Here is a 22,780-nt window from a genome sequence, read left to right on the forward strand (position 1 = left end):
CGCCTCCTGGTCACATGTTAGAAGCCAAAACCAAACCCCACCCCATACCAGCAGATGGCACTGTTGGACTCAGCATTGCAGGATATTTACCAAAAACTATACACATATTTCAGCAGGAATTTCAATAAAACAAAAGTTATTATTACACTCGTTACATATGTACATTGTTGAAAACGTGCGGCCATGATTAAAATCATTCATTGAAAAGGTAAACTATATACACAGTAACAACATAAAATTGGCACTGTATTAATTTCATGTTGTTTAAAGTCCGAATCATCATCAGATACACCAAAGAGTTATTTACATCGTTGAGCTTTTGCAGGCTTATTTATATCTTTCAGGATGACTTTGTTTACTCCATTCTCTAACATTCGTCTCTGGTACCGTGAACCAAAATAGCGTAATAATGCGATAAAATCAAATACCTATTCTTATGCTTTCTCTATTACTGGTAGTCGTGATTCGGTGCTTTAACGTTTAACTGTCAGATATAACGAAATTGTGAATATGCTTAATTGCTGTTAAAATTGTCGAGAAAAATTGTTCAAACCTCACATTGTTTATTTGCTGTTAAAAGTGTCAATAAAATTGTTCAAACCAAGACCAAGATTTGACTCTCGTTGCATCCAAAGTTTTGCTAATGTGGTTTAGCGATATTTTTGGACTGATCAATTATTGCACAAATATGGTAATATCCATTCCATCATCCATTCCATCCATTATCTGCACTGCTTATCCTCAGTAGGGTCGCGGGGGCGCTGGAGCCCATCCCAGCTATTTTCGGGCAGTGGGCAGGGGACACCCTGAACTGGTTGCCAGTCAGTTGCAGGGCACACAGATACAGACAACTCACTCGCTCATTCACACCTAGGGACAATTTGGACTGGCCAATTAACCTGAAATGCATGTTTTTGGAATGTGGGATGAAACCAGAATGCCTGGAGAAAACCCACGCAAGCATGGGGAGAACATGCAAACTCTATCTTAAAAACTATTGCATAACATGCACTTAAACTATGAGTTCTTTTGAAGGTGAAAAAAAAAATACACGAAAAAATATTGCATATGTAGTAAAAAAAACAAACAGTATTAATATTTCATTTCTTGACTCTTACTTCTTTGATATGTTTCTGCTAATAAATACTTTTCATTGCACTATTGTTCTGATATACGCATGACTTAGGCCAGTCTCTGTTCATCCTAACATTCTTTTTTGTTAAATCTAATGTTCTCCTTTGTCTTTTATTACATATTTATCCTGTAGGGCCACGTCTAATTTCCTTCGGCAATTTTCATTGTGTTGTCATCAAAGACAACTAAGACAATCTGATTCTTAGTTTTTTTTATTTGCAGATTGCTTAGTTTATTTTTTTACTGATTCATAATTTCACTACTTTACTAACTTTTTTTTATTTCATACATAGTTTGTATAGAAAAATATATTTCAGAACGGTAGAATGGGTTTTATCAGCCTTTTCTTCGGGTGACCTAATGCAGCCCAACCTCACCCAGACCCTATTATTTGTGGGTAAATTGAGTTTGACAACTCTAATGTAGAAGGAAATATTTCATTTATTATCACGCATTACTTAGGGCATCAACGGAACAATTCACCTTCCAGACTCAAGTTAGTCATCCTCCATAAACCTAAAAAGAGCCTGCCAACCGACAAGCAGATGGACAAATGAACATAAAGGCGACATTTGTTAACAATTACCGCTACAGCAGTCCACCGAGTGACATTTTCACTTCAATGTGCACATTAAGAATTTTGCTAAAGCAGCAAATGGAATAGAGCATGTCATATAACGCAGTTTGACACAGTGAGGCGATTTGTACCGTTGATGTTGGTTGAATGGGTCAGTACGATCCAACCTGGGACACAAAGAACTTTTTCATGTTGCTGATTAGAGGAAAATGTGTTTGACTTTGTTTGACCCATGAGGAGGCCTGATTGTTGAACAATAACACCAGATTTAAATGCAATGGTTACAAAACTGACACAGGTAGGCTAGTACACATAAAATCTTTACACCAATGCAATGGGATGAATACGAATCAAACTTGTTTTAGTTCTTGTAATAATTGCTGAAAATCTTGTAATTAAACAAGTTCTATGTACTGCAACAGAAAAAGAGAAAATATTTAATAATATTAGAATAATGAAACTATTTCTAAGTAACAATTTCTTGTGCTGTGTTTGCACATTCTCCTGTGGATTTTTAATATAATTGTCCTTGTTTTACTTGACCCCTTTCCTTTATAAACCAGGATTTTAGCAGGAAAAATAAACAATAACAAGAAATACAAAAGTAAAAATAAGTTAAAATAAAAAAACAATGAAAAAAATAAAGAAGTAAAAATAATAAAAATATATATATATATAAAAATAAATATGTACAAGTAAAAATAAATGATATTAGGACAAAAAAAAGGTAAAAATCAAATAAAAAAAGGAATGAAATATGCCGTAGATTAGGAAAATGTTTTTCTATTTGAAAAAGAACATTTGTAATCTTGATACTGCTCAATAATTATTATAAAACATTTTATCATTTAGTAACATCCGACTTATATTGCTATAAACAATTCTTAAAATAAGTACAAAATAAGTCATATATTATAATTTTCCCATTTTAAAAAAAATATATAATTTAATTACCATTCTTAATAATGAATAAACATAAATATTAACCATTTTATATTTTATGAAAACGTTTATCAAAAAACATTTTTTATTTTATAAAAAGAAATTCTCAAAATTTGTGATTGCAGATACAGGAAAAAAAATTCCCTTTTAAATTATTATCTGTCTAATATTGCTTGAAATAATTCTCTAAAATAAGTAGGAAAATAAGAATATAATTATCATCCTTATTTCATTTTATTGTTTGATGATGACTGTTTTTAGAAAATACCTAAAATTAATCAGAATAAGTTATTTTTTTGTTTTTTATTATAATTATAATATTAATATTTAATTACAACCCTTCTTAAAATTTATTTGAAATGAGACACAGATAATTCCATAAAAGTTAGTTTTGTTCATTTTAAATATTATTAGTTTTATTTTACTAGACAACATGTTATTACCAAGTAAAACAATAACAATAACATTAAAAGAAACATTTTCTGTCATTTGCCAGAGGATAATCATTGTTTCAAGTACATTTTTTGTAGCACTCGCAGATAATAAATACAACTATTTCATATCATAGTTAATGTAAAGATTTTTGGGGAGTTAAATAAAAATATGAAAACCTAATAAAAATCTTACTTCAACATTTATTTTAACAATTTTGATTTGTTTTTCACTGCCAGTTGAACAGAAACCTTTTGTACAAAGAAAGATGACCATCTAATTTGATTTATTACTTTTTTGCTATGCGTAAATATCCCTAAATATCCAAAACGCAACTGTTGCATGAGAGAAAATTAGGCTCCCATGATTACACCTTCAGAAAGGGATTTATGTAAGCAGCAGCGTTACGTGAAATAGCTTTCGCCGATTATCCAGATGTCCTTGGCATCCCGCTGGAAGTATCGGAGTCGCCTGACTGAACAGCGAGTGCCATAAAGATAGAAGCCAGGCAGCCTGTGAAACATTTTCTGATCTTCATGCTGACCGAGGTCGGAACGTATCGGGATGGGAGAGGTCCTCCGATAACTTCCTTTTAGTGACACTTTTTAAAAAAATAGCCTAATAAGCAGCAGCAGCGAATGTGGCAACCACTGATACGTCTTTTCATAAGAGGGGTGTATTAGTACGTACAGTAAAACTGCATGATCAGCTTATTTTTTCATATTTGGGTAACTTCTCTGTACTTCAAAAGGTACAAATGCGAAGCCGTCACAAATAAAAAAAAACAAGGAACATGGCCAAATGAGCACTAACACCAGGGTGGTCAGTAAAAAACTCGCGGTGAGCAACCAGGCTAACTGGGAACCAACAACGAAAAGCAACAACGTCTGAGGCAATAATCGCGAACCAGGCCAGGAATAAACAATGAAATGCCACAATGGATGAGACAATTAAAGCAAGGATTGAATAAACCAAGGAACACAGCAAAACCGGAGCTGACGCAGGAAAGCCCTTGGCGGCCCGACCCTAACGGTGAGCCAGCCTGACAATATTTTACTAACTGTGACACACACGGCAAAAAACACACATGAAAAGACACAATCGCTTACCTCCAAGCAGAAACGAGTGGTATGGAATCAGTGTTTACAACAATCACGGTTTGTTTCGGCGTTAGCCTCACATGTTGTGTTAATGGTATTTGTCATTGTGTAAGTCTTATCCTTTTTCAATGATGCCACAGCTATACCGCAAGCCAGAAAGGCCAACTTTGAGACTACATTTCTTGAGTGCTTCTGCGCAAATTTGCTTAATTGTGGGGAGAACACTCCACATTTTGTGTCAAATTGAAAAATAATTCCGTTAGAGAATTTGGCTCGCCGGGTTTTTCTTACCGCAGGAAGTGTTGATGACGTCTCGCAGCTCGGCATATTTCCACTTGCTGAGGTCATACTTTTTGACACCGGCAGCGGCTTTGGTCGCCTGCACCTGGGGGCCCCTGTAGGTGAAGACCAGGTAATGAAGGCTGCGTGTGACGCATACTGAGTCAGGGCAATGACAGTGCACAAAAAGCTACTCTGCCTTCAGGTACTTACACTTTGTTCTTATTATTTGAGCTTTTGCCAGAAAAAAGGCTCACCTTAAGGATTTTATCAGTTTTTTGGGGGGTGACACTAATTTGACTTGTAAATAATGGGCTGAATTGCAAAAAAAATCCATATTGGCATACAATCAGAAAAGTCAGTACCGTTTTTATTATATAGGTTGTTTTTAGCTTGTTCTATTGTAAAAGTAAAAACAGTGTGTCAAATAGGCAGACTTATTTGATCTAGCATAAGATTTCCCCTTTTAAGATGTTTTTTCCTACCTAGGCTCAGATAAAAATACGAATAAATAAGCAAAGCCACCCGTCACGGACTGTACTTAAAAATGTTGTCTTTTCTAAGTAGGATTTTCCTCATTTCAAAATCATTCCTCATTGGTACTCTTTGAACTAAACATTTTTTGTGTAAATACTCTATACTTTTTAAACAATATGGACGTAACTTAAAGAAGCATTTGAATTTTAATCTAATATATTTCCTAAAGGGAAAGTGTGTGGAATTTGACCACTATATATCACTGTATTGTGCAATTCAACCGAAAGCAAATTACAAGAACTCTTGACAGAACTACAATATTTTTCTTTTTTTGTGCAGGATCTTGAGCAATGTTTGTGATTTTCAGGTACCTGTAGCAACAAGATGGCCGACAATTATGTCAGCTATAACATTGTATGCAATTGGAATGGAACCCAAGTAGTGGCGGTGAGAGTGCCAAAACATTACCTATAGACCACCAGTGGTGTAAATGACAAATTATATATGAAAAGGCATTACACCATATCCAATTTTTATTCACAGTGCCACACAACTGATTTGCATATTGCATTTGGATAGGTTAAACTGTCTCTCCACTTCTTTTTCGGTGAGTCAATAACCTCTCGGTTTCGTATGTATGCGGATATAAGAGTTTGGACAATATTTGGTTGAAATACTTTGTTTTCATTGGCAGAGAAATGGATAGACAGTTTAACCTATGAAATGAAATGATCTGCATTTATATAGCGCTTTTCAAGTCAATGACTTCCCAAAGCGCTTTACATTGTGCTTCACATTTCCCAATAGCGGCCGTGATCTGTGCAGCCATGTAAGGCGCTAACCTGCTTATTGGGGGTAATTGGGGGTTCAATGTCTTACCCAAGGACACTTCGACATGTAACACGGACAAGCCGGGATTCGAACTGGGATCCCTTAATCCTAAAACGATCGCTCTACCTCCTGAGCTACTGCCGCCCCTATCAGAACAAACTGCGCAAATCAGTGTTGTGGGCGTCCTGAGCAGTGATGGCAAAATGAAGCCCCATAAAGCATTGAAGCCCTCAAGGGAAATGCTCCACACGCACACGTAGGGGCGTTAAGATTATTCATTACCCCAACTACGCCATCATGTGGACAGAAAAATGTATAATATGCTTGTGTAACTGTGACTGGCTGGCAACCAGTTCAGGGTGTCCCTTTCCCACTTCCAGAATATAGTTGGAATGGGCTCCAGGCCCCCAGCAACCCTTGTGAGGAAAAGCAGAATAGAAAAGAGTAAGAGAGTAAGAGTGTATCATGAATCTTACTTTGCACTTTATGCTTATGCAACAAGTGAAAAGGGAGGTAAAATAAAGCGCTTATTTATTTTCAATTATAAACAATATTTTTTGGAGACAAAGGGTTTCTTTTTGCAGAATATTTCAACCTGCTTTTAGTTAGAATGACCCTCAAAGCTAACAAATCATTTCCTGAATCAGTTACGGTGTACACCCGCTTCGCGAGACTTTTTACGTCACCGCTTACATCATCACCACACACTTCGACTCGCGGTTCATGAACCACTCATATAAAATACTCGGCACAGGCTTCAGGGAATCGAGCCAAGGAGCGCATCACTATTTGTGAGTAAAAATAGTGTTATAATGAGATATGATCAATGCGTTGTCATAAATCATTTGTACCACTGGCTGTCTAGCGGTATGGTGTTGGCATTCTCACCACCAGTACTTGGGTATTGAATTCTGTTGCATACAATGTTTTGCAAGTTAAGTCAGCGATCTTTATCAATTTGATCAAAGCTTGCACACCCGTTGCTCAAATACAGTATTACCAAACAACCTCGTATGGAAAAGGATACTAATAATTATTTATGCATTTCCAATCTTATCCGCCATATGTTGTGGTATACAAGGCACACTGGGTTGTAAGGAGCAAATTGGCATTTTTGGGTAGCTTATAGTCCAGAAAATACTGCATAATAATAATGAATGCCTATTTGAAAATCTTTTATCATGCATTGTCAAAGTATTAAAATGAGACTCTTTATTGGCACATATAAAAAAATTACTAAAAATCAATCAATATTTTTTTCTTACTGAGTGCCCATTCCGCCATTTTTTTCACTTAACAAAGTCTGCAACTTGTAATATTTACCCACCCTTGTCCTAGACAATCTCTTCATTTATTGGCGGCTTTCCAGAAGTCTGCAGGAGGGCAGCCTAACCCCTGACTGCGCTGAATGAAGTTATAAAGGCTTCCCGCAAGCTCATGTCGACTGTGTTAGCTAGCACACACATTTTATGCATGCTTACTTCTTTTTTGGTTCTTGTTTACTGCAACAAAATAATCCTTATTATGGATACCCTCAAATCAAAAACCCAAACCAAAAAAAGATGCTTTACATGGATTTGATGCAGATTACAATCATGGCAGCAGGGGGTCTACGCAGCACTTTGCCACCAACATAGGCAGCAAAGTGTTTCAGTGTTTACAACTAGCTTGAGAACGCTGCATCTGCAGACATTAAGTCTCTCGTTTATGAATCAAACGGGTGGTGCACGCAGACCTTCAGACAGCTCACAGCAGGTCTGAGCACACATTCACGAGCTGTCCCGCAGAGTGGCGGCGGATAATTCGCTAATACAAAGGAATTAAGTCCTCTAGTTACAGCTGCTAATGACTAAGAGAAGGGGATGGTAGATTTAATCGTCTAGATTACCATTTATAATTGACACTGACTAAAACATGGAAACAGAACGAGGAGCATCATAATCAGTGGAGCTGGGACATGATGATGAGGAGTGTGCAAGCAGGAAACAAGCCAAGGTAGCCAAGCGATTTACTGTTGCTAATAGGAAATGCTCCCTTAGAGCAGCAAGGGAACATACAGAGTCCAAAATGATTATTTTGGTCAGTTGGAATACAAGACCACACATGTAAAAGCTAAAAACATGGACGTAGAGTGCATGTATAAGGTGCAAGTGTAGGGGAAGATTTATAAACACATTTTAAATTTGAATAATTACCTTTCCGTGGTTGTAAAACGACCACACGCTCACCAATTATGGATTACAGGAGGGGTGGGCAACTTTTTGGAGTCTCGGGCCACATTGGGCTAAAAAATAAATGGGCCAATCCAAGCAAAGGTTTTCATTTATGAAAGAATATACATACAGACATCTACTCGTTATTTTATGTTTTTAAATTAATTACTTTCATAAAATTTCTTTGTTAACACACACAATTAAAGCAAAATAATATATTAGGTCCCTGTTTTAAGCACCAAATTTGATATTTAGTTTTGTAGTATTGTTGTAGTTGTCTTTTAGCATTTCTATAGTATTTCTGTAGTATTTTGTATGATTACTGTAGTTTTTTTAAGTGTTTCTGCAGTAATATATTTGTAGTATTTTCATAGTAGTATTTTTGTAGATTTTCTGTAGTATTTTGTAGCATTACTGTGGTTGTATTTTTGTAGTTTTTCTGTCATAATATTTCTGTTCTGTTATTTTTAATATTGTGATATTGTAATTTGACAGAACAGATATAAGAGTCTGACGTTAGTGAGTAGGATAAAACAGTTCACAGTGTTATGGTATCAAAATTGCAACCCTTCAAATTGTAATTATCCAACATACAGTAATCAGAAGTTAGCAGTATTACATATTTAACTATTGAAAAATGTTTTGTACAGAAGGAACCAAATTGTGCAAAATGTAATTGTATTTTTTTAATAGGGTTGGGGACCAAGGGGGGTCAATGGCACCTTCCAAGTTGGGAAGGATGCAAATAAAAATAACTTTGCCACATTTGAGATTTAAAATAAACTGTTTGTACGACAGCACAAAAACAGTCCCCAGTTACGTGTGTTTTGGGGACATGCTGAGATGATGGATGAAGTCCTAGTACTACTGAGTACTCATCTTTTCCAAAAAGGTACATAGCCTACTTATCATCCTTTTGCTGGGTTGCAGCGGCAAAAAGAACACTTTGTTCTTTTTGAACGCAATCAACACCTGATTCAAGCAGGATTAAGATGCAAATCAATTGCACGCATATTGAGTGGTTATTTTTCCCCCCCCAACAGACATGCCACCTGAACGTCGATGAGCAAGAACTTCGCAAACACGCAAAGTAAATATTCTTCCGTCTGCCTCTGATCAAACACAAATATCCTCTGAGCAGCACATCTTTCCAATCAAAATCTCTTTTGTTACATTTGATACGTGATTGTGTGTTTGGTGGAATCTAAACAAGAACTTTGTTCATCTATTGAGAGTAGCTCAAAGACAGATGGGACAATGATCGGGACACTCAAGTAAGGGAATGAGGGAGTGCATTTTGAACTATTCCAAAGTTGTCCTTACATGGCTCTGGCTGAGGATGCAGAGATAGGAAGATCCAAAAAAGCCTCATCGCTAGGACAGGGCAGAAGGAGTAGGAAAAGAAGCAGTTAAATACAGACAGACTGTAAATCTTGAGTGTTGATATCTGTCCTTTCATTTTATTTGTCAAACTAATGCAGCCATGGGCATTTTCCATAGAAAGTAGACCCCCGCGAGACATCAATTCGTTTAGAGGTGGGGATCATAAGGTAAAATTCTAGTATGGAGGGGAATTGTCGGATGGCTAAGGATAACAAACAATGTTAATTAGCTAATGCTAAAAACATTATTAAATGATATTAAACATTGTTAACATATCATGGGTTCAAATCCCGCCACCAGCCATCCTGTGCGGAATTTGCGTGTTGTCTCTGTGCTTGCGTGGGTTTCCTCCGGGCACTCTGGTTTCCTCCCACATGCATGTCAAATATGCTGGTTCAAATTGTCCATAGGTGTGAATGAGTGAACAGTGTTGTCTGTCTCTGTATGCCCTGCGACTGGCTGGCAACCAGTTTGGGGTGATAGGATGGGCTCCAGTACCCCCAAGACCATACTGAGGATATGCGGTGCAGAAAATGGATGGATGGATGTAAATCAATGCACATTTTGTGTGATGTGACTTAAGCTTGTCCAGTAGCGTTAGTGGCCTTGGTCATCCCTTTTTCCCACAAATAAACCCTTTTGTCCTAATTTGGGCCATAGTGTGACTCTTGGGTTTTGGACCTCCCAAACAAATTACCAGCACCTTATATGACGTCGACCAATATCAGACAAGAATGAGAAGGTGTTTGCGAAATAAATCACACAAAACAAACTCTCACACATGCACAACTAAACTCTCATACAGGCAGTCCTACCCGTAAACAAACACTACTATACTCTCTCTTAGACATACTACTATATTCTCATTCACATTACTTTACTTTTACACATACTACTATACTCTTACACACACACTACTATACTTCTTTACATATATAACTTTGCTCTTATGGACACACTTTATACTTACTCAAACATATTACTATATTCTCATACACACTACTGTGCTCTTCACACACATACTACTATACTCTCAGGAAGTTAGTTAGGTCTAACGAGAAGACACTTTAAATACCCATTTAGTGATTGGTTTAACCACAGATCATTGAGCATCGCCATGGTTACCAAAAGTACCCAAGGTGAAACACAGTGAGAGGTGAGCTTATAATTACACTAGGTGTGTAGGCTCCACTGTGTCTAAACACAGTGCCTAGTATTGATCTCCCAGTTTAAATGCACCTGCTCTGTGATGGGAGTAGAGCTCTGTGAAAGGAGAACAGTTTTATGAACACACATGGCAGGTCTGTGATAAAGTTGTGAAAATGTTCAACGCAGAATCGGGATACAAAAAGATTTTGCAAGATTTACAATACTAATGGAGCCCTGTGTGAGCTATATAAGAATAGAGAGCATAAAACCACTGCAAACCTACAAAGATCTGGCCGTCCCTTTAAACTTTCATCCGAAACAACAACATAAACTAATCAGAGAGGCAACCAAGAGGTGAATGATAACATCGGATAACCGACAGGCATACACAGCTGAGGTGAAAGCAATTCGTGCAAAAGACAACTATTGGTCGTACTCTACATAAATGTGCCCTTTTGTAAAAGTGCCCTTTCTGAAAGATTACCATAAAAGGGTTCGTTTGGAATTCGAAAGAGGGCACATGGGAGACACAAATAACATGTGTAAGAAGGTGCACTGTTCAAATGAGACCAAAATCGAACTTTCATTCATTTCGCAAGGCAGTGTATTTTTCCCCCCATTCCAATACCTGCGCAGACTGGGGTCAATCTGCCCATCCTCAGTGATCAGCTCAGCCTCGCTCTGAGCGATCCTCATGGCGAGCTCCCGGTCACGTCTCTCCTGCTCCAGCATGGCGGTCCGCTGGACCTGCTCCTCATGCTCCAGAGCAAACTGGATTTCGAACTCGGCCTTGAAAAAAAACACACACAAAGAAATAAACTTCTTAATACGCTTGGTCGCCCTTTTGCTAGAATCTATATAACAATTAAAACTACGTCTGCTGAAGCCTGATTAAAGCTATTAATCCACTATTAGGAAAGCTTTATTGATCATTTGTCTAGAGTCTAGACAAACATGGCAATGCAGTTTGATAATTCTTCTAAGACAACCCTAACCCTAGAGATTGACTAGGAGGGCCCTTGATGAATGCACTCTAGGACTCAGGAAGAGATTATTTGTATATAAAAACAAAATAAAAGTAATCTGCTGAAGACTTCCGCGTAGGGGGTTCCAAACTCGCGGAACAGGGGCCAATTTCAGCACTCAGGATGATAGTTTGAGACCCCTGTTTTAATATGAAAGTTAAATGGACAGTAATAAATAATAAAAATACATAAATCATAATAAATATTCTATTGTATTTAAATTTCAAAAGATATCAATGTTTGTCTGTATGTTTGATTTTTAATTACCGTATTTTTATGACCATAGGGCGCAAAATGATAAAAGGCGGAGTCTCTGCAGCTGGTTTGATTTCTGTATTTAACACATACAATGGGCGCACCGCACAATAAACAGATCTGACAGAGCACTATGCCCGACTACCGTAGTAACAGTATCAATGGGTTGGGGTGAAGAAAAAGACAACAATAGAAAATAGAAACAAAAGAAATAATACAATAACAAAATCATAAGAGGAAAAAGCATCCTGGGAGGAACCAGCTGATTGAAGGGAGCTGACTTCCCACCAATCAATTCCAAGAGCCAGCTCATAGAGACCTTTTGTTCGCGAACGACACAAGTCGGGGTGCTTTAATTTTTCGTGAATCAGGCCTTGATGGCCTTTCTTTCGGCACATTAGTAAATACTAGTCAAGACAACTCATGTTTATTTGTATAGCCCTTAATCACAAAGAGTCTCAAAGGGCTGCAGAGACCACAGATTATTGCAAACCACTGACTATTATTACACCATCCCCTGATCTAAAACCTACATGAGGGCAAGGAAAAACTCAAAAACCTCAACATGAGGAAAATGAAGAAACCTAGTCATTATCGCTGTCAAACTATCTGGTAGTCACTATTTTGAATAGTAGCATGATCTGAAAAGACAAATTAGAGGAGACCAGAAAATCAGGACACTGAAAACAAAAGGTTCTGCAGCCAAAGTAAAGCACCGTTTTTGACTGTCAGTAATGATAACAGCCTTGAAACGGCAGATGTACTAAATTAGTTCGCTTGCCCCGTTACTGAAAAAATAACGTCGTTATCAATAATGCCGTTAGTCCTGTGTGACCCCTGCTCTAAAAACTTTCCTGAATTTGCAAGTTTGTACAAGAAAAAAATGTCCCACAGGGAGAAAAATCACCCAAAGCTTCAGAATGATTTATACTGACCCGTGAATCGTTTCTCTCGTTTCTACAGCTATTGATAAAGTCCTCATAGGGTCATTTCCTTTAAGAAGCTTTAAATATGAATGACTAAGCCAATAATGTATTATTCATGCAGCTAGATGGTCAGATCAGCAGCTATGACCACGCGACCAGAGAGAAACACGAAATGATCTGAGTGTTGAGCTACTCCACAGTCACAAAGCACCAGGAAGAAAATTTATGGTTCCCAACAAAACCTAGTGTGGCCCTCAGAAGAGCAAGTGCGCAGTTTTTATATTCTAAAGTGGAGCTAAATCACGTAGCCTCTCTCTTTGAACTTTCTTAATGACACCACACCACAAAGATTTTAAGTACTGAAGGGGCCAAGATATCATCATGTGAGCCCTTGACGCAGCAAAATATAAATGAGAGCAGAGTAACTTTTTGCACACCTTTGCAATGGTTGGGAAGTTTTGGGGGAAAAAATGGTGACTGAAGGTTGCAGAAACAGGAATGCAAACACATAAAAATGAGCAGCACCTAAATCCTACCAAGTAAATAGGCAAACACAGAGATTAACTGCAAACTAAGAATATAATGCAAGTTAGAAATTTATTGTATTCTTCTAAAAGAGTAAGGCATTTTGTTCTTATTTGTTTAAAGGTACACTCTGTAATATTTGACCACTACATGTCGGTGTATTGTGTACTGCAATAGAAAACGAGTGCTACAAAGCACAAGGAAGAATACAAACTATTGAGGAACCTGGTTTTAAGGGTTCCTACGTTAGCATCATGTTATATCAAGTACAGACAAACTTCTCAACCCATGAGTATTTGAAAAAAATTCTGATTAACTGTATATAAAGGGCAATTCATGGATTTTTCTTATTAATTAAATCAATATTGCTTTTTATTACTGAATACAGTTTGTACCACTAGGGGGCATAAAATAATACACAATTTATTGAATGTATTGTCATGATAAATGTCTAGATTCTAGAGCACTTAAAGCCCCCTCACAAAAAATATTGATATACTGAATATTGAAATATTGAATCTTGAAACATTGAATTGTTATATCATGTTTTTACAAATGCACTCAATGGGCGGGAATGATAAAGACAATTTTGTTATGTCACAAAATATTCTGTGTTCACAGATAATGCATTGACAAAGCCCAAAAAATATTAATCTGGCTTTCCAGGAGGGGTCCTCAGGCACCATTTAGTGGCCTGGAAAACTTATGGCGTCATTCTTTAGCATTTTTTTCAGTTGTCAACCATGAACAAAGCAAGGGTGGTGATAATGTTTTTGTTTGGATTTAAATCTAAGTATATAAAATTAGTCCCCGGTGTATGCAGGCTATCTATACCGGCGTTTCATTTCCTAACCAATGTGTCAATCAAGGAGGCGGGTCCTTTTTAGCACAGGCTAAAGCGGGGCAAAACAATGCCTGCAATTGCCCGAAAAAGATGAATGTGAATCACACGTTAGGTTGCTCTACGGCATGGAGAAAACATTTTTTACTAGGTCTGCATTGGCAAACAGAAATTTTGGGACTAAACAGACAGCTAGCAACAGGCAACGTTCATCAATGCAGATGCTTCTCGGCTGATTTTTTCTTTATTTGTCACCATTATTTTGGTCACTATTCGTTAAAGTTATTCGGGGGTAAAGGAGGCGGGTCTTTTTTAGCATTTACAGGCTCGCATAGGCTAAAGCGGGGCAAAACAAAGCCTGCAATTGGCCGAAAGAAATTAATGTGAATCACATGTTAGGTTGCCAATGGCATGGAGAAAACATCTTTTAATGTTACCTCTGGTGTTCCGCAGGGTTCAGTGCTTGGCCCCCTTCTTTTCAGTATTTACATGCTTCCATTAGGTGATATTATTCGCAAGTACAATATCAGCTTCCACTGCTACGCAGACGACACTCAACAATATCTTCCGTTGGAGGAATCTCCCACACTAAACTGTGGAAATTTGGAGGCCTGCCTCATTGAGATAAAAGAGTAGATGTCACTCAATTTCTTGCGTCTTAACTCTGAAAAGACCGAAATGTTAGTCATTGGTCCATCTAAATGCCGTGACTTATTCTCAAAAACTGCTGTGAACATTGACAAATGTCACATCACATAGAGTGACTCAGTTAAAAATTTAGGGGTCATATTTGACCCTGATCTATCCTTTAAAACGTATGTAAAGAAAATTACTAGAACCGCTTTCTTCCACACCGATTTTGGCTAACCTGCATTGGCTCCTAGTTAGCTTTAGATGTGATTTCAAGGTTCTCTTGGTATTATACAAAATCATACATGGACTTGCTCCCTCTTATCTTTCAGATCTGATTTCCCCCTATGTCCCGGTCCGAAGCCTACGATCTGAGAGTGCCGGTCTTCTGGTGATCCCAAGAGCAAAGAAGTGTTCTGCTGGTTCGAGAGCGCTCTCCATCCGGGCACCGGTGCTGTGGAATGCTCTTCCCCCTGAGATCCGATCTGCAACCTCAGTGGAAATGTTTAAATCTAAGCTTAAAACTCACTTCTACTCCATAGCATATGAATAACCTACTCTTCTCGTCGGCTGAAAAATAGTCTGTGTAATATTGTGTTATGATCTGTGAAGCCCTTTGAGACTCTTCGTGATTTAGGGCTATACAAATAAAAATGACTTGACTTGACTTTTTGTAAACAGGAATTATGTGGCTAAATAGACAGCTCGCAACAAGCAACGTCTATTTATGCAGATGCTTCTCGGTGGATTTTTTTTTTTATTTGTCCGAATTATTGTGTGTTTTGGAGTGAGTAAACATTTTACACGGTTTGTTTTACTACACTCACGAATTTAAGAGGAGCATGGTTGCGTATTATTATTGAACGTGATAGCTGCAAGACGACTTTGGTGAGCTACATTGGCTTTATATTTTCCCAGTATCTTGTTTCAGATTGATCTTGATGTTTTGAAATTCAATTCAATTCAAAGTGTTTATTGTCATCTGCACAGTAAAGAACCTTGTTTCCCTTGCACAATGAAATTCTTACTTTGCTTTTGAATCCCAAGAGTTTAATTCTTAATGATATGTTGAAAGACACATTTGAGTGATTGGTGACATCGTACAGACACCGTGTTTGTGCATGTCTGAGACACGTATTTGCTTCTTTGCGAGCTGTCAGAATGCTAAGGGGTTAATAGGTTTAATTAAACTATCTGACTGTTCTGTGGACGTTCCCACGGTAGCGCCTTATAGTCTGGTGCGCCTTATGGATGGAAAATACACAAATATTTTGGGGGGTGCGCCTTATAACCCGGTGAGCCTTATAGTCATGAAAATACGGTATATATATTTTGTCCGTTTGCGTGTCTATCACCCCAATTGGGAAGGAGTTTAGCTGTGACCACCATCTTTCACAGGCATTCAGGTAGGTTGCCCTAGTTGTGAAAAATGCCCCAAAACCCGACAACGCACTTCTAGTTTTGTTCGCTCAGCGTTTTTCCCAGAAAGACATTCCACTCTCCACGGCAAAAAGAAATTGAATATCGACACCATTTCATTAATTTAGTAATGCTATAATTATGCATAACCATCTTAGTTTTCAGAGTTTGTGTATTAGCATTTCTGTGTTTTCTATTTTGCAACATTCCTGTCTTTTGCAGCATTTGTAACGCGTTTCCTGCTGTGGGTAACTGGAAACAAACAAAAAAAAAAGGTAATAATGGTTGCTGTAGAGAGGATTAGTTGCATAAGGAAATGCGTAAAACATTTAGAATTTGTATCCATGAAGGCATAAGGACAGAACAATAACAACATATTGGCAAATCATGAGTGAGTTGACCAGGCTAGGATTGATGGTTTTAACAAATACCACATGAAACTAAAGCAGATAAAAGATCACCTGGGAGAACACAAAAGGGCCAATCGGTTAGAGGAAAATTGTCAGGGAATAAGATCATCCATCAAGACCACATTGGAACCCTTGTGGGAATGTTTTAAAGGTCAGAACCAGGGTCTCCTCATTTGGGCAAAATACACACTGAGGTTTAATCTAAAGTCACTTCCGATGATGTCCGATTAGGAAGAATAACAATTGTGAGACTATTTCAGCTAATATGTTGCGCAGAGGGGACAGAAAACAAATAAAGAGCCTGTGAATTATTTCGATGGACGACATAAATCGCTTGCATTGTTTCTAGCCGTTTAAAAGCAAGGAGGAGGTACAAGGACACAAGTGTATATGAAAGTAGAGCTGAAAAGCTGAACAGGGACAATAATTAACCCAATACCTGCTTCTTCCTCCTGATTCATCCTTGATGGCAACACTTCAGAGCTCTACAAATTGACCTCCAGAAAGCTAATGTAAAACTTTTGGTATATTTCTTCTTAAACCGGAGGTCAGCAACCCGTGGCACAGGAGCCACACACCGCTCTTTAGTGGCTCCATTGTGCTTTTCAAAAAATGTTTACAAATTGAAAAATATGGGGCAGGGAAATATATTTCTTTTTATATGGTCGGTCGGTCGATCTCTCTCTCGCTCTCTCTCTTTTTATTTCTATTTCAACTACTTCGGCGTATCTTTGCTGTGCCAGTGGAGATCAGGCTCCACCCCTTTAAAAGGGGCAGCGCCATAATGGAACGCTACACTCTTGAAACAATCCTGTCAAAGGCACTTGTCTAGTAACAAAGAAGCTGTTTTTTTGAAGTGATTTCTGATTTTTGTCAGTATATATTGGGAATGACACTTAAGGATATCATTTGACTTTTGTTGGTCAGGCCCAAGGATGGATGCGTTAATTTGGTATCAAAGGATAGAGAGGAGAATGCTGCTGTGATTTACCCATGCACTGACTTGTTTGACATTTGCACAAAAAACAAACAAACTGTATAAACTACATTTTATTTCCCTTTACTTTTCAAAAAAATGCAGTTCTTGTTTTTTATAATTGCATGCTGTGTTCTTGCACTTGTTTGGTTTCCCAAATAAGGGGCACGCTATGCTTCAAAGCAAGGAAAACTTACTGTTTTCATTATTATTGTAATGAGGTAAAACTTGAGGTGGTATACCACAACAGAGTTAGGTGGTGCATCATTCTCCACAGAATGCGATTACACTCATTTTGTGTCATTTTGACAGAAGGCTAATATAGATACATACAGCATGTGTTGCATTCCTGTTAAGGCTTATTTAAGGCTTCTGATTTTTTGTGGCCCAAGAAAAATTAGACTATTTTTTGGTCCAAGATGGCTCTTACAACATTTTTGGTTGCCAACCCCAGCACTAAATGGTCACAAAAAAACTCAAAAACATCATCAGTGATTGTGCTTACTGTGAGTATTTCTGGCAATATTTTTAGCTGTTGGCATGATTGGTCTAGCTATGAATCAGTGCTGATGCCACGGGAAGGCCTAATTAAGCTACAGCGTGATATCATCACGTTGTGCGCCACTAATTACAATAAAAAGTCAAGTCTTTGACGTGTGATGTTCAATAATCTTGTTTGCCTTTTTCAGTCTGATCAGCATTCTGACTTGGGAACATCAAAAGACAGGAAATCGACTACGTTCTTGGACGGAAGTGAAAGACAAGTTGCACAAACCTGGATGAACGGTCACAAGAAATCCTCAAATCAAGCATATCCATCACCAAACAAGAGTGAACTTTTTCAAAATCAAGAGTGAACTTCAAAACTGGTGGACAAACAAATCCTTGAATATTTTCATTTTGCTTATTATGCTGAAAATACCTCGGAAACCATATCAGTGTACTCCTGAGGGGAAGGTTAACCCATGAACATTCCGGCGGGTCATCGGAACGTTGACAAAGGTATTTAAGATATTTTTGACCATTTTTCTTTAGAAAACAGCTACACTTCAGTCAGGTTTGATGGTTTCCGAGCTCGGACAGCCCGCTTTAAATCTCACCACAGATTTTCAATAATATTCAGGTCTGGGGACTAATATGGCCATTCCAGAACATTGTACTTGCTCCTCTAAATGAATACCTTCATAGAATTTGAGCAGTGTTTGGGGTTGTTGTCTTGTAGAAGTATCCAGCCCCGGCGCAACTTCAGCTTTGTCACCGTTTCTAGAACATTGTTCGCAAGAATCTCCTGATACTGACTGGAATCCATGCGACCTTCAACTTTAATAAGATTGCCAGTACCTGGACTGGCCACACAGCCCGACAGTATGATGGAACCACCACCAAATTTTACTGTGGGTAGCAAGCGTTCGTCTTCAAATGCTGTGTTCTTCTTCCACTATGCATTCCGCTCCTTGTTATGTCCAAATAACTCAATTTTAGTTTCATCAGTCCACAGACCCTTATTCCAAAATGAAGCAGGCTTGTCCAAATGTGCTTTAGCATACCTCAAGCGACTCTGTGGCATGTGCGCAGAAAAGACTTCTGCCGCATTACTCTCCCATACAGCATCTGCTTGTGCTGAATCTTTGAACGATGCGCAGTGACACCATCTGCAGCAAGATCATGATGTAGGTCTTTGGAGCTGGTCTGTAAGTTGAGTTTGACTATTCTCACCATTCTTCGCCTCTACTTATCAGGGATTTTCCTTGGCCTGCCGCTCAGGGCCTTAACTAGAACTGTGCCTGTGGCCTTCCATTTCCCCACTATGTTCCTCACAGTGGAAACTGACAGCTGAAATCTCTGAGCTAGCTTTTTGTACATTTCCCCTAAACTATGATGTTGAGCAATCTTTGTTTTTAGGTCATTTAACAGTTGTTCTGAGGCTCCCATGTTGCCACTCTTCAGAGAAGATGCAAAGAGGGGAACAACTTGTAACTGGCCACCTTAAATACCCTTTCTCGTGATTGGCTTCACCTGTGTATGTAGGCCAAGGGTCAGTGAGCTTACCAAACAAATTTTGTGTTAGTGCTAAAGGTATTTAAATCAATAAAACAAAAAGGGTACCCAAATTTATGCACCTGCCTACTTTTGTTTAAGTAATTATTGCACACTTTCTGTAAAACCTTTGAACTTCTCAGATATTACTGTGTTTGTCTGCTGTATGATATATTTAACTGAAATTGCTGATAAGAACAACCAATGATTTATAAAGGAATTGATCAGTGGTGCCCAAACTTTTGCATTAGATTGTATGTATATATATATATATATATATATATATATATATATATATATATACTCATCACAGCTCACCCAAAAGTGCTGGGAACTTTTACCCATGACTCGATTAGGTACAAATATGGTGTGGCTACATTCACAAAAATCCAGTGAATTCGACCGTGTAAAATATTCACTCCACGATAATGCAGAGAAAAAAAAAATCTGCCTAAAAGCATTCCTGCATTGTTTGCCAATCTTCGGTGTAATCCGCCTTCATTACTTCCAATCAAAAATAAACAGACTCTTCAGATTATTTTCAATATTCCCCCTTAGCCTCTGAACTTTTGATTGACACCACCATTGGCTCATTGCAAGCTTTTCTTTCACGGTCCTTAGCCTGTGACAACCTATGAGGGCCATTATTGGAAAAAAAAAAGCACGTCATGACCAATTTGATTCAAAAATGGATTGACACCTGGTTAGCCAATGAAATTCCCAACATAAATATGTACACATTTATGGTGTTTATGCAAATCAGAGCTAAAAGTAAACATGCGCAAAGCCAATCGTGATTCATTTTTAGCCAACATTATTATGTTTAAGTGTGCGCAATCATTGATTCCTCAAAAGAAAATAAAACATTTACAACTCTTCACAATGCCTAAAAATTGGGCAAAGTAAAATGCACTAATGCAAAATTTTTAGTCTTGTGAACTGGTCGTCTCCAAATAGCCACTTTTGGAAATGCCTACACCTACCAAAAGTGTAAAAAAAACATATATTCATATTGTGATCAAATTTGACAAGGTACTAGGTAAGACTACAAGCTATTGTCCCACCTGTTTTCCAGCAAAGACACTTGCTGCAGGCATTTGATTGCAAAATAAAAATAAAAAATCAGGTGGGAATAAAACCCATTTCTGTGTGTTCCAACTCAATGCTAGTAGCACTTGCAGCAATTTAAAGTTTTACTTTTTAAACCAAAACCACCCATATTCTTTCAAAAACTCAAGAACAGCATTTAATTTACTTTGGGTATGTCTATGATTGAAATTTTAGGCAAATTGTAGTGAAACTGTGAAAAAAATAAGAAATCCTCTACAGTATTTTAGGAGAGTTGAGGAACATGATGTTGTTTTTATGGAAAGTCTTTTGATTTATTTTCAACAAAAATAATTTGTGGCACTCTTGTCGTGATTTTTTATGCTTAATGGAAAACAGACAAACTTCCAAACCTGGAGAACCTTCTCCTCGTCCTTTCTCTTTTTTCTATCCTCTTCTTCCTGCTTCCGTTTGAGCTCTATCTCCGATTTCCTAAAACGAGTTAATGCAAATTCAGACAATAAATACGTGATTGTGATGGTTTCTCTAGTGGCAACCTACAGCCGTCGTTCCTCTTCTTCTTGATGGCGCCGTTGCTCTTCCATCTCCCGCCGTTTCTTCTCTTTCTCCATTTCTTCTTCAATGTGTCTTAGTCTCTCAGATTCCTCTTCCTGCTGTTTCTTCTTCTGCATGGAGGACAGCAGCTGCTCTGAGCGCTTCACCAACACCTGGTACTCAGCGTCAATCTCCTTTCTGTTCATTATGGAACCCTGTTGGGGATAAGAGAAGGTCACAAGAAGAATCAGTGAACTTCAGGTTCGGTTCAGATAAATTGTTTTCAAGGCTTGTTGGGTTCATCTGGTGAAATGCGACCATCTGAACCAGATTATTAAAGTGTCGGGTAAACCAGTGTGTCTGGAGCTTTTGTCCTTTTTATTGACAACAATTTTTGAGACAAAACGCCCATTAAAACAATGAAAAACGAAATGTAATAATTGGCAGCAGTCAAGACACATTATTATGTTCTCTAGTCAAAGGGCCTTCAATTGGTATGATTTAAATTCACTCACAGTCGATGTAAACAAGGTAAAAAAAGGAAATCCTATTCCGGGACCTGGTGCTGTGGAATGCTCTTCGATCTGCAACCTCAGTGGAAATGTTTAAATCTAAGCTTAAAACACACTTCTACTCTATAGCATATGAATAACCTATATTTTATGTTGATAATATGTGTATTATTTGCTCTCATGTAGGCTTTAGATGAGGGGATGGTGTCATAATAGTCTGTAATAATAGTTTGCAATATTCTTGGATCTGTGCAGCCCCTTGAGACTCTTTGTGATTAAGGGCTATACAAACAAACATGACTTGACTATTCCCCTGGCCGTTCATTTTTCCCATTTTGAGTGTTGTTTAGTTTTTGAAAAAAACAATAATTGGTATATTATATATATATATATATATATATATATATATATATATATATATATATATATATATATTTGCTTCTCTGCGAGCAGTCGGAATGCTAAGGGGTTAATAAGTTTGACTGAACTATCTGACTACATGTACTGATACAGTCCATAAATATTATTTCGAACCTAAAAAAATGTTTGATTTAGCAGATGACAAATGATTTAGTGGATATCAAATATTCATCTCATCTCATCAGCCGTACCGCCTATACTCATTAGGGTCGCGGGGGGGGGGGCTGGAGCCCATCCCAGCCATCTCCGGGCAGTGGGCAGGGGACACCCTGAACTGGTTGCCAGCCAATCGCAGGGCACACAGGGACAGACAACTCATTCGCTCATTCACACCTAGGGACAATTTGGACCGGCCAATTCACCTGAAATGCATGTTTTTGGAATGTGGGAGGAAACCGGAGTGCCCGGAGGAAACCCACGCAAGCACGGGGAGAACATACAAACTCCGCACAGTTATTTGAGGTGTCCTTAAAAAAAGTTAAAGTTAAATATTGCTCCATTAAGTATGTTAATAATGACCAACTGAGTTGAAAGAGCCCTTATACTTTATTTCTTCTTGTATCTTACTAATAGCAGAGCTGTTCAGGACAGAACACCTTTGATTGGAGTAATGTGGTATTGAGGGGTATTGCTTGAGAGTATCGTAATGCTGGTCCCCATGGGTTTCTGGTCTCCTTGTATTGTT

The 22,780-nt window shown here is 38.0% G+C and overlaps 1 protein-coding gene across 2 annotated transcripts in view; it reads right to left on the reverse strand.

The window, feature by feature from the left end:
* The window catches only part of LOC148351777 (unconventional myosin-VI-like), a 92,060-nt gene that overhangs the window by 14,558 nt on the left and 54,722 nt on the right, over positions 1-22,780 (reverse strand). The window contains exons 26-30 of one of the 2 annotated variants that reach the window (XM_088353927.1): positions 21,170-21,378; positions 21,022-21,100; positions 11,146-11,306; positions 9,309-9,359; positions 4,477-4,580 (exon numbers count right to left, since the gene is read on the reverse strand). In XM_088353927.1, coding sequence (XP_088210053.1) covers positions 4,477-4,580; positions 9,309-9,359; positions 11,146-11,306; positions 21,022-21,100; positions 21,170-21,378 — 604 coding nt within the window. The remainder of the gene's footprint in view (positions 1-4,476; positions 4,581-9,308; positions 9,360-11,145; positions 11,307-21,021; positions 21,101-21,169; positions 21,379-22,780) is intronic. The other variant, XM_088353928.1, reaches the window with a different exon arrangement.

The sequence above is a fragment of the Urocampus carinirostris genome, chromosome 15 (genome assembly GCF_059441175.1).
Source record: "Urocampus carinirostris isolate Australia breed hairy pipefish chromosome 15, RoL_Ucar_1.0, whole genome shotgun sequence".
Taxonomy (NCBI): domain Eukaryota; kingdom Metazoa; phylum Chordata; class Actinopteri; order Syngnathiformes; family Syngnathidae; genus Urocampus; species Urocampus carinirostris.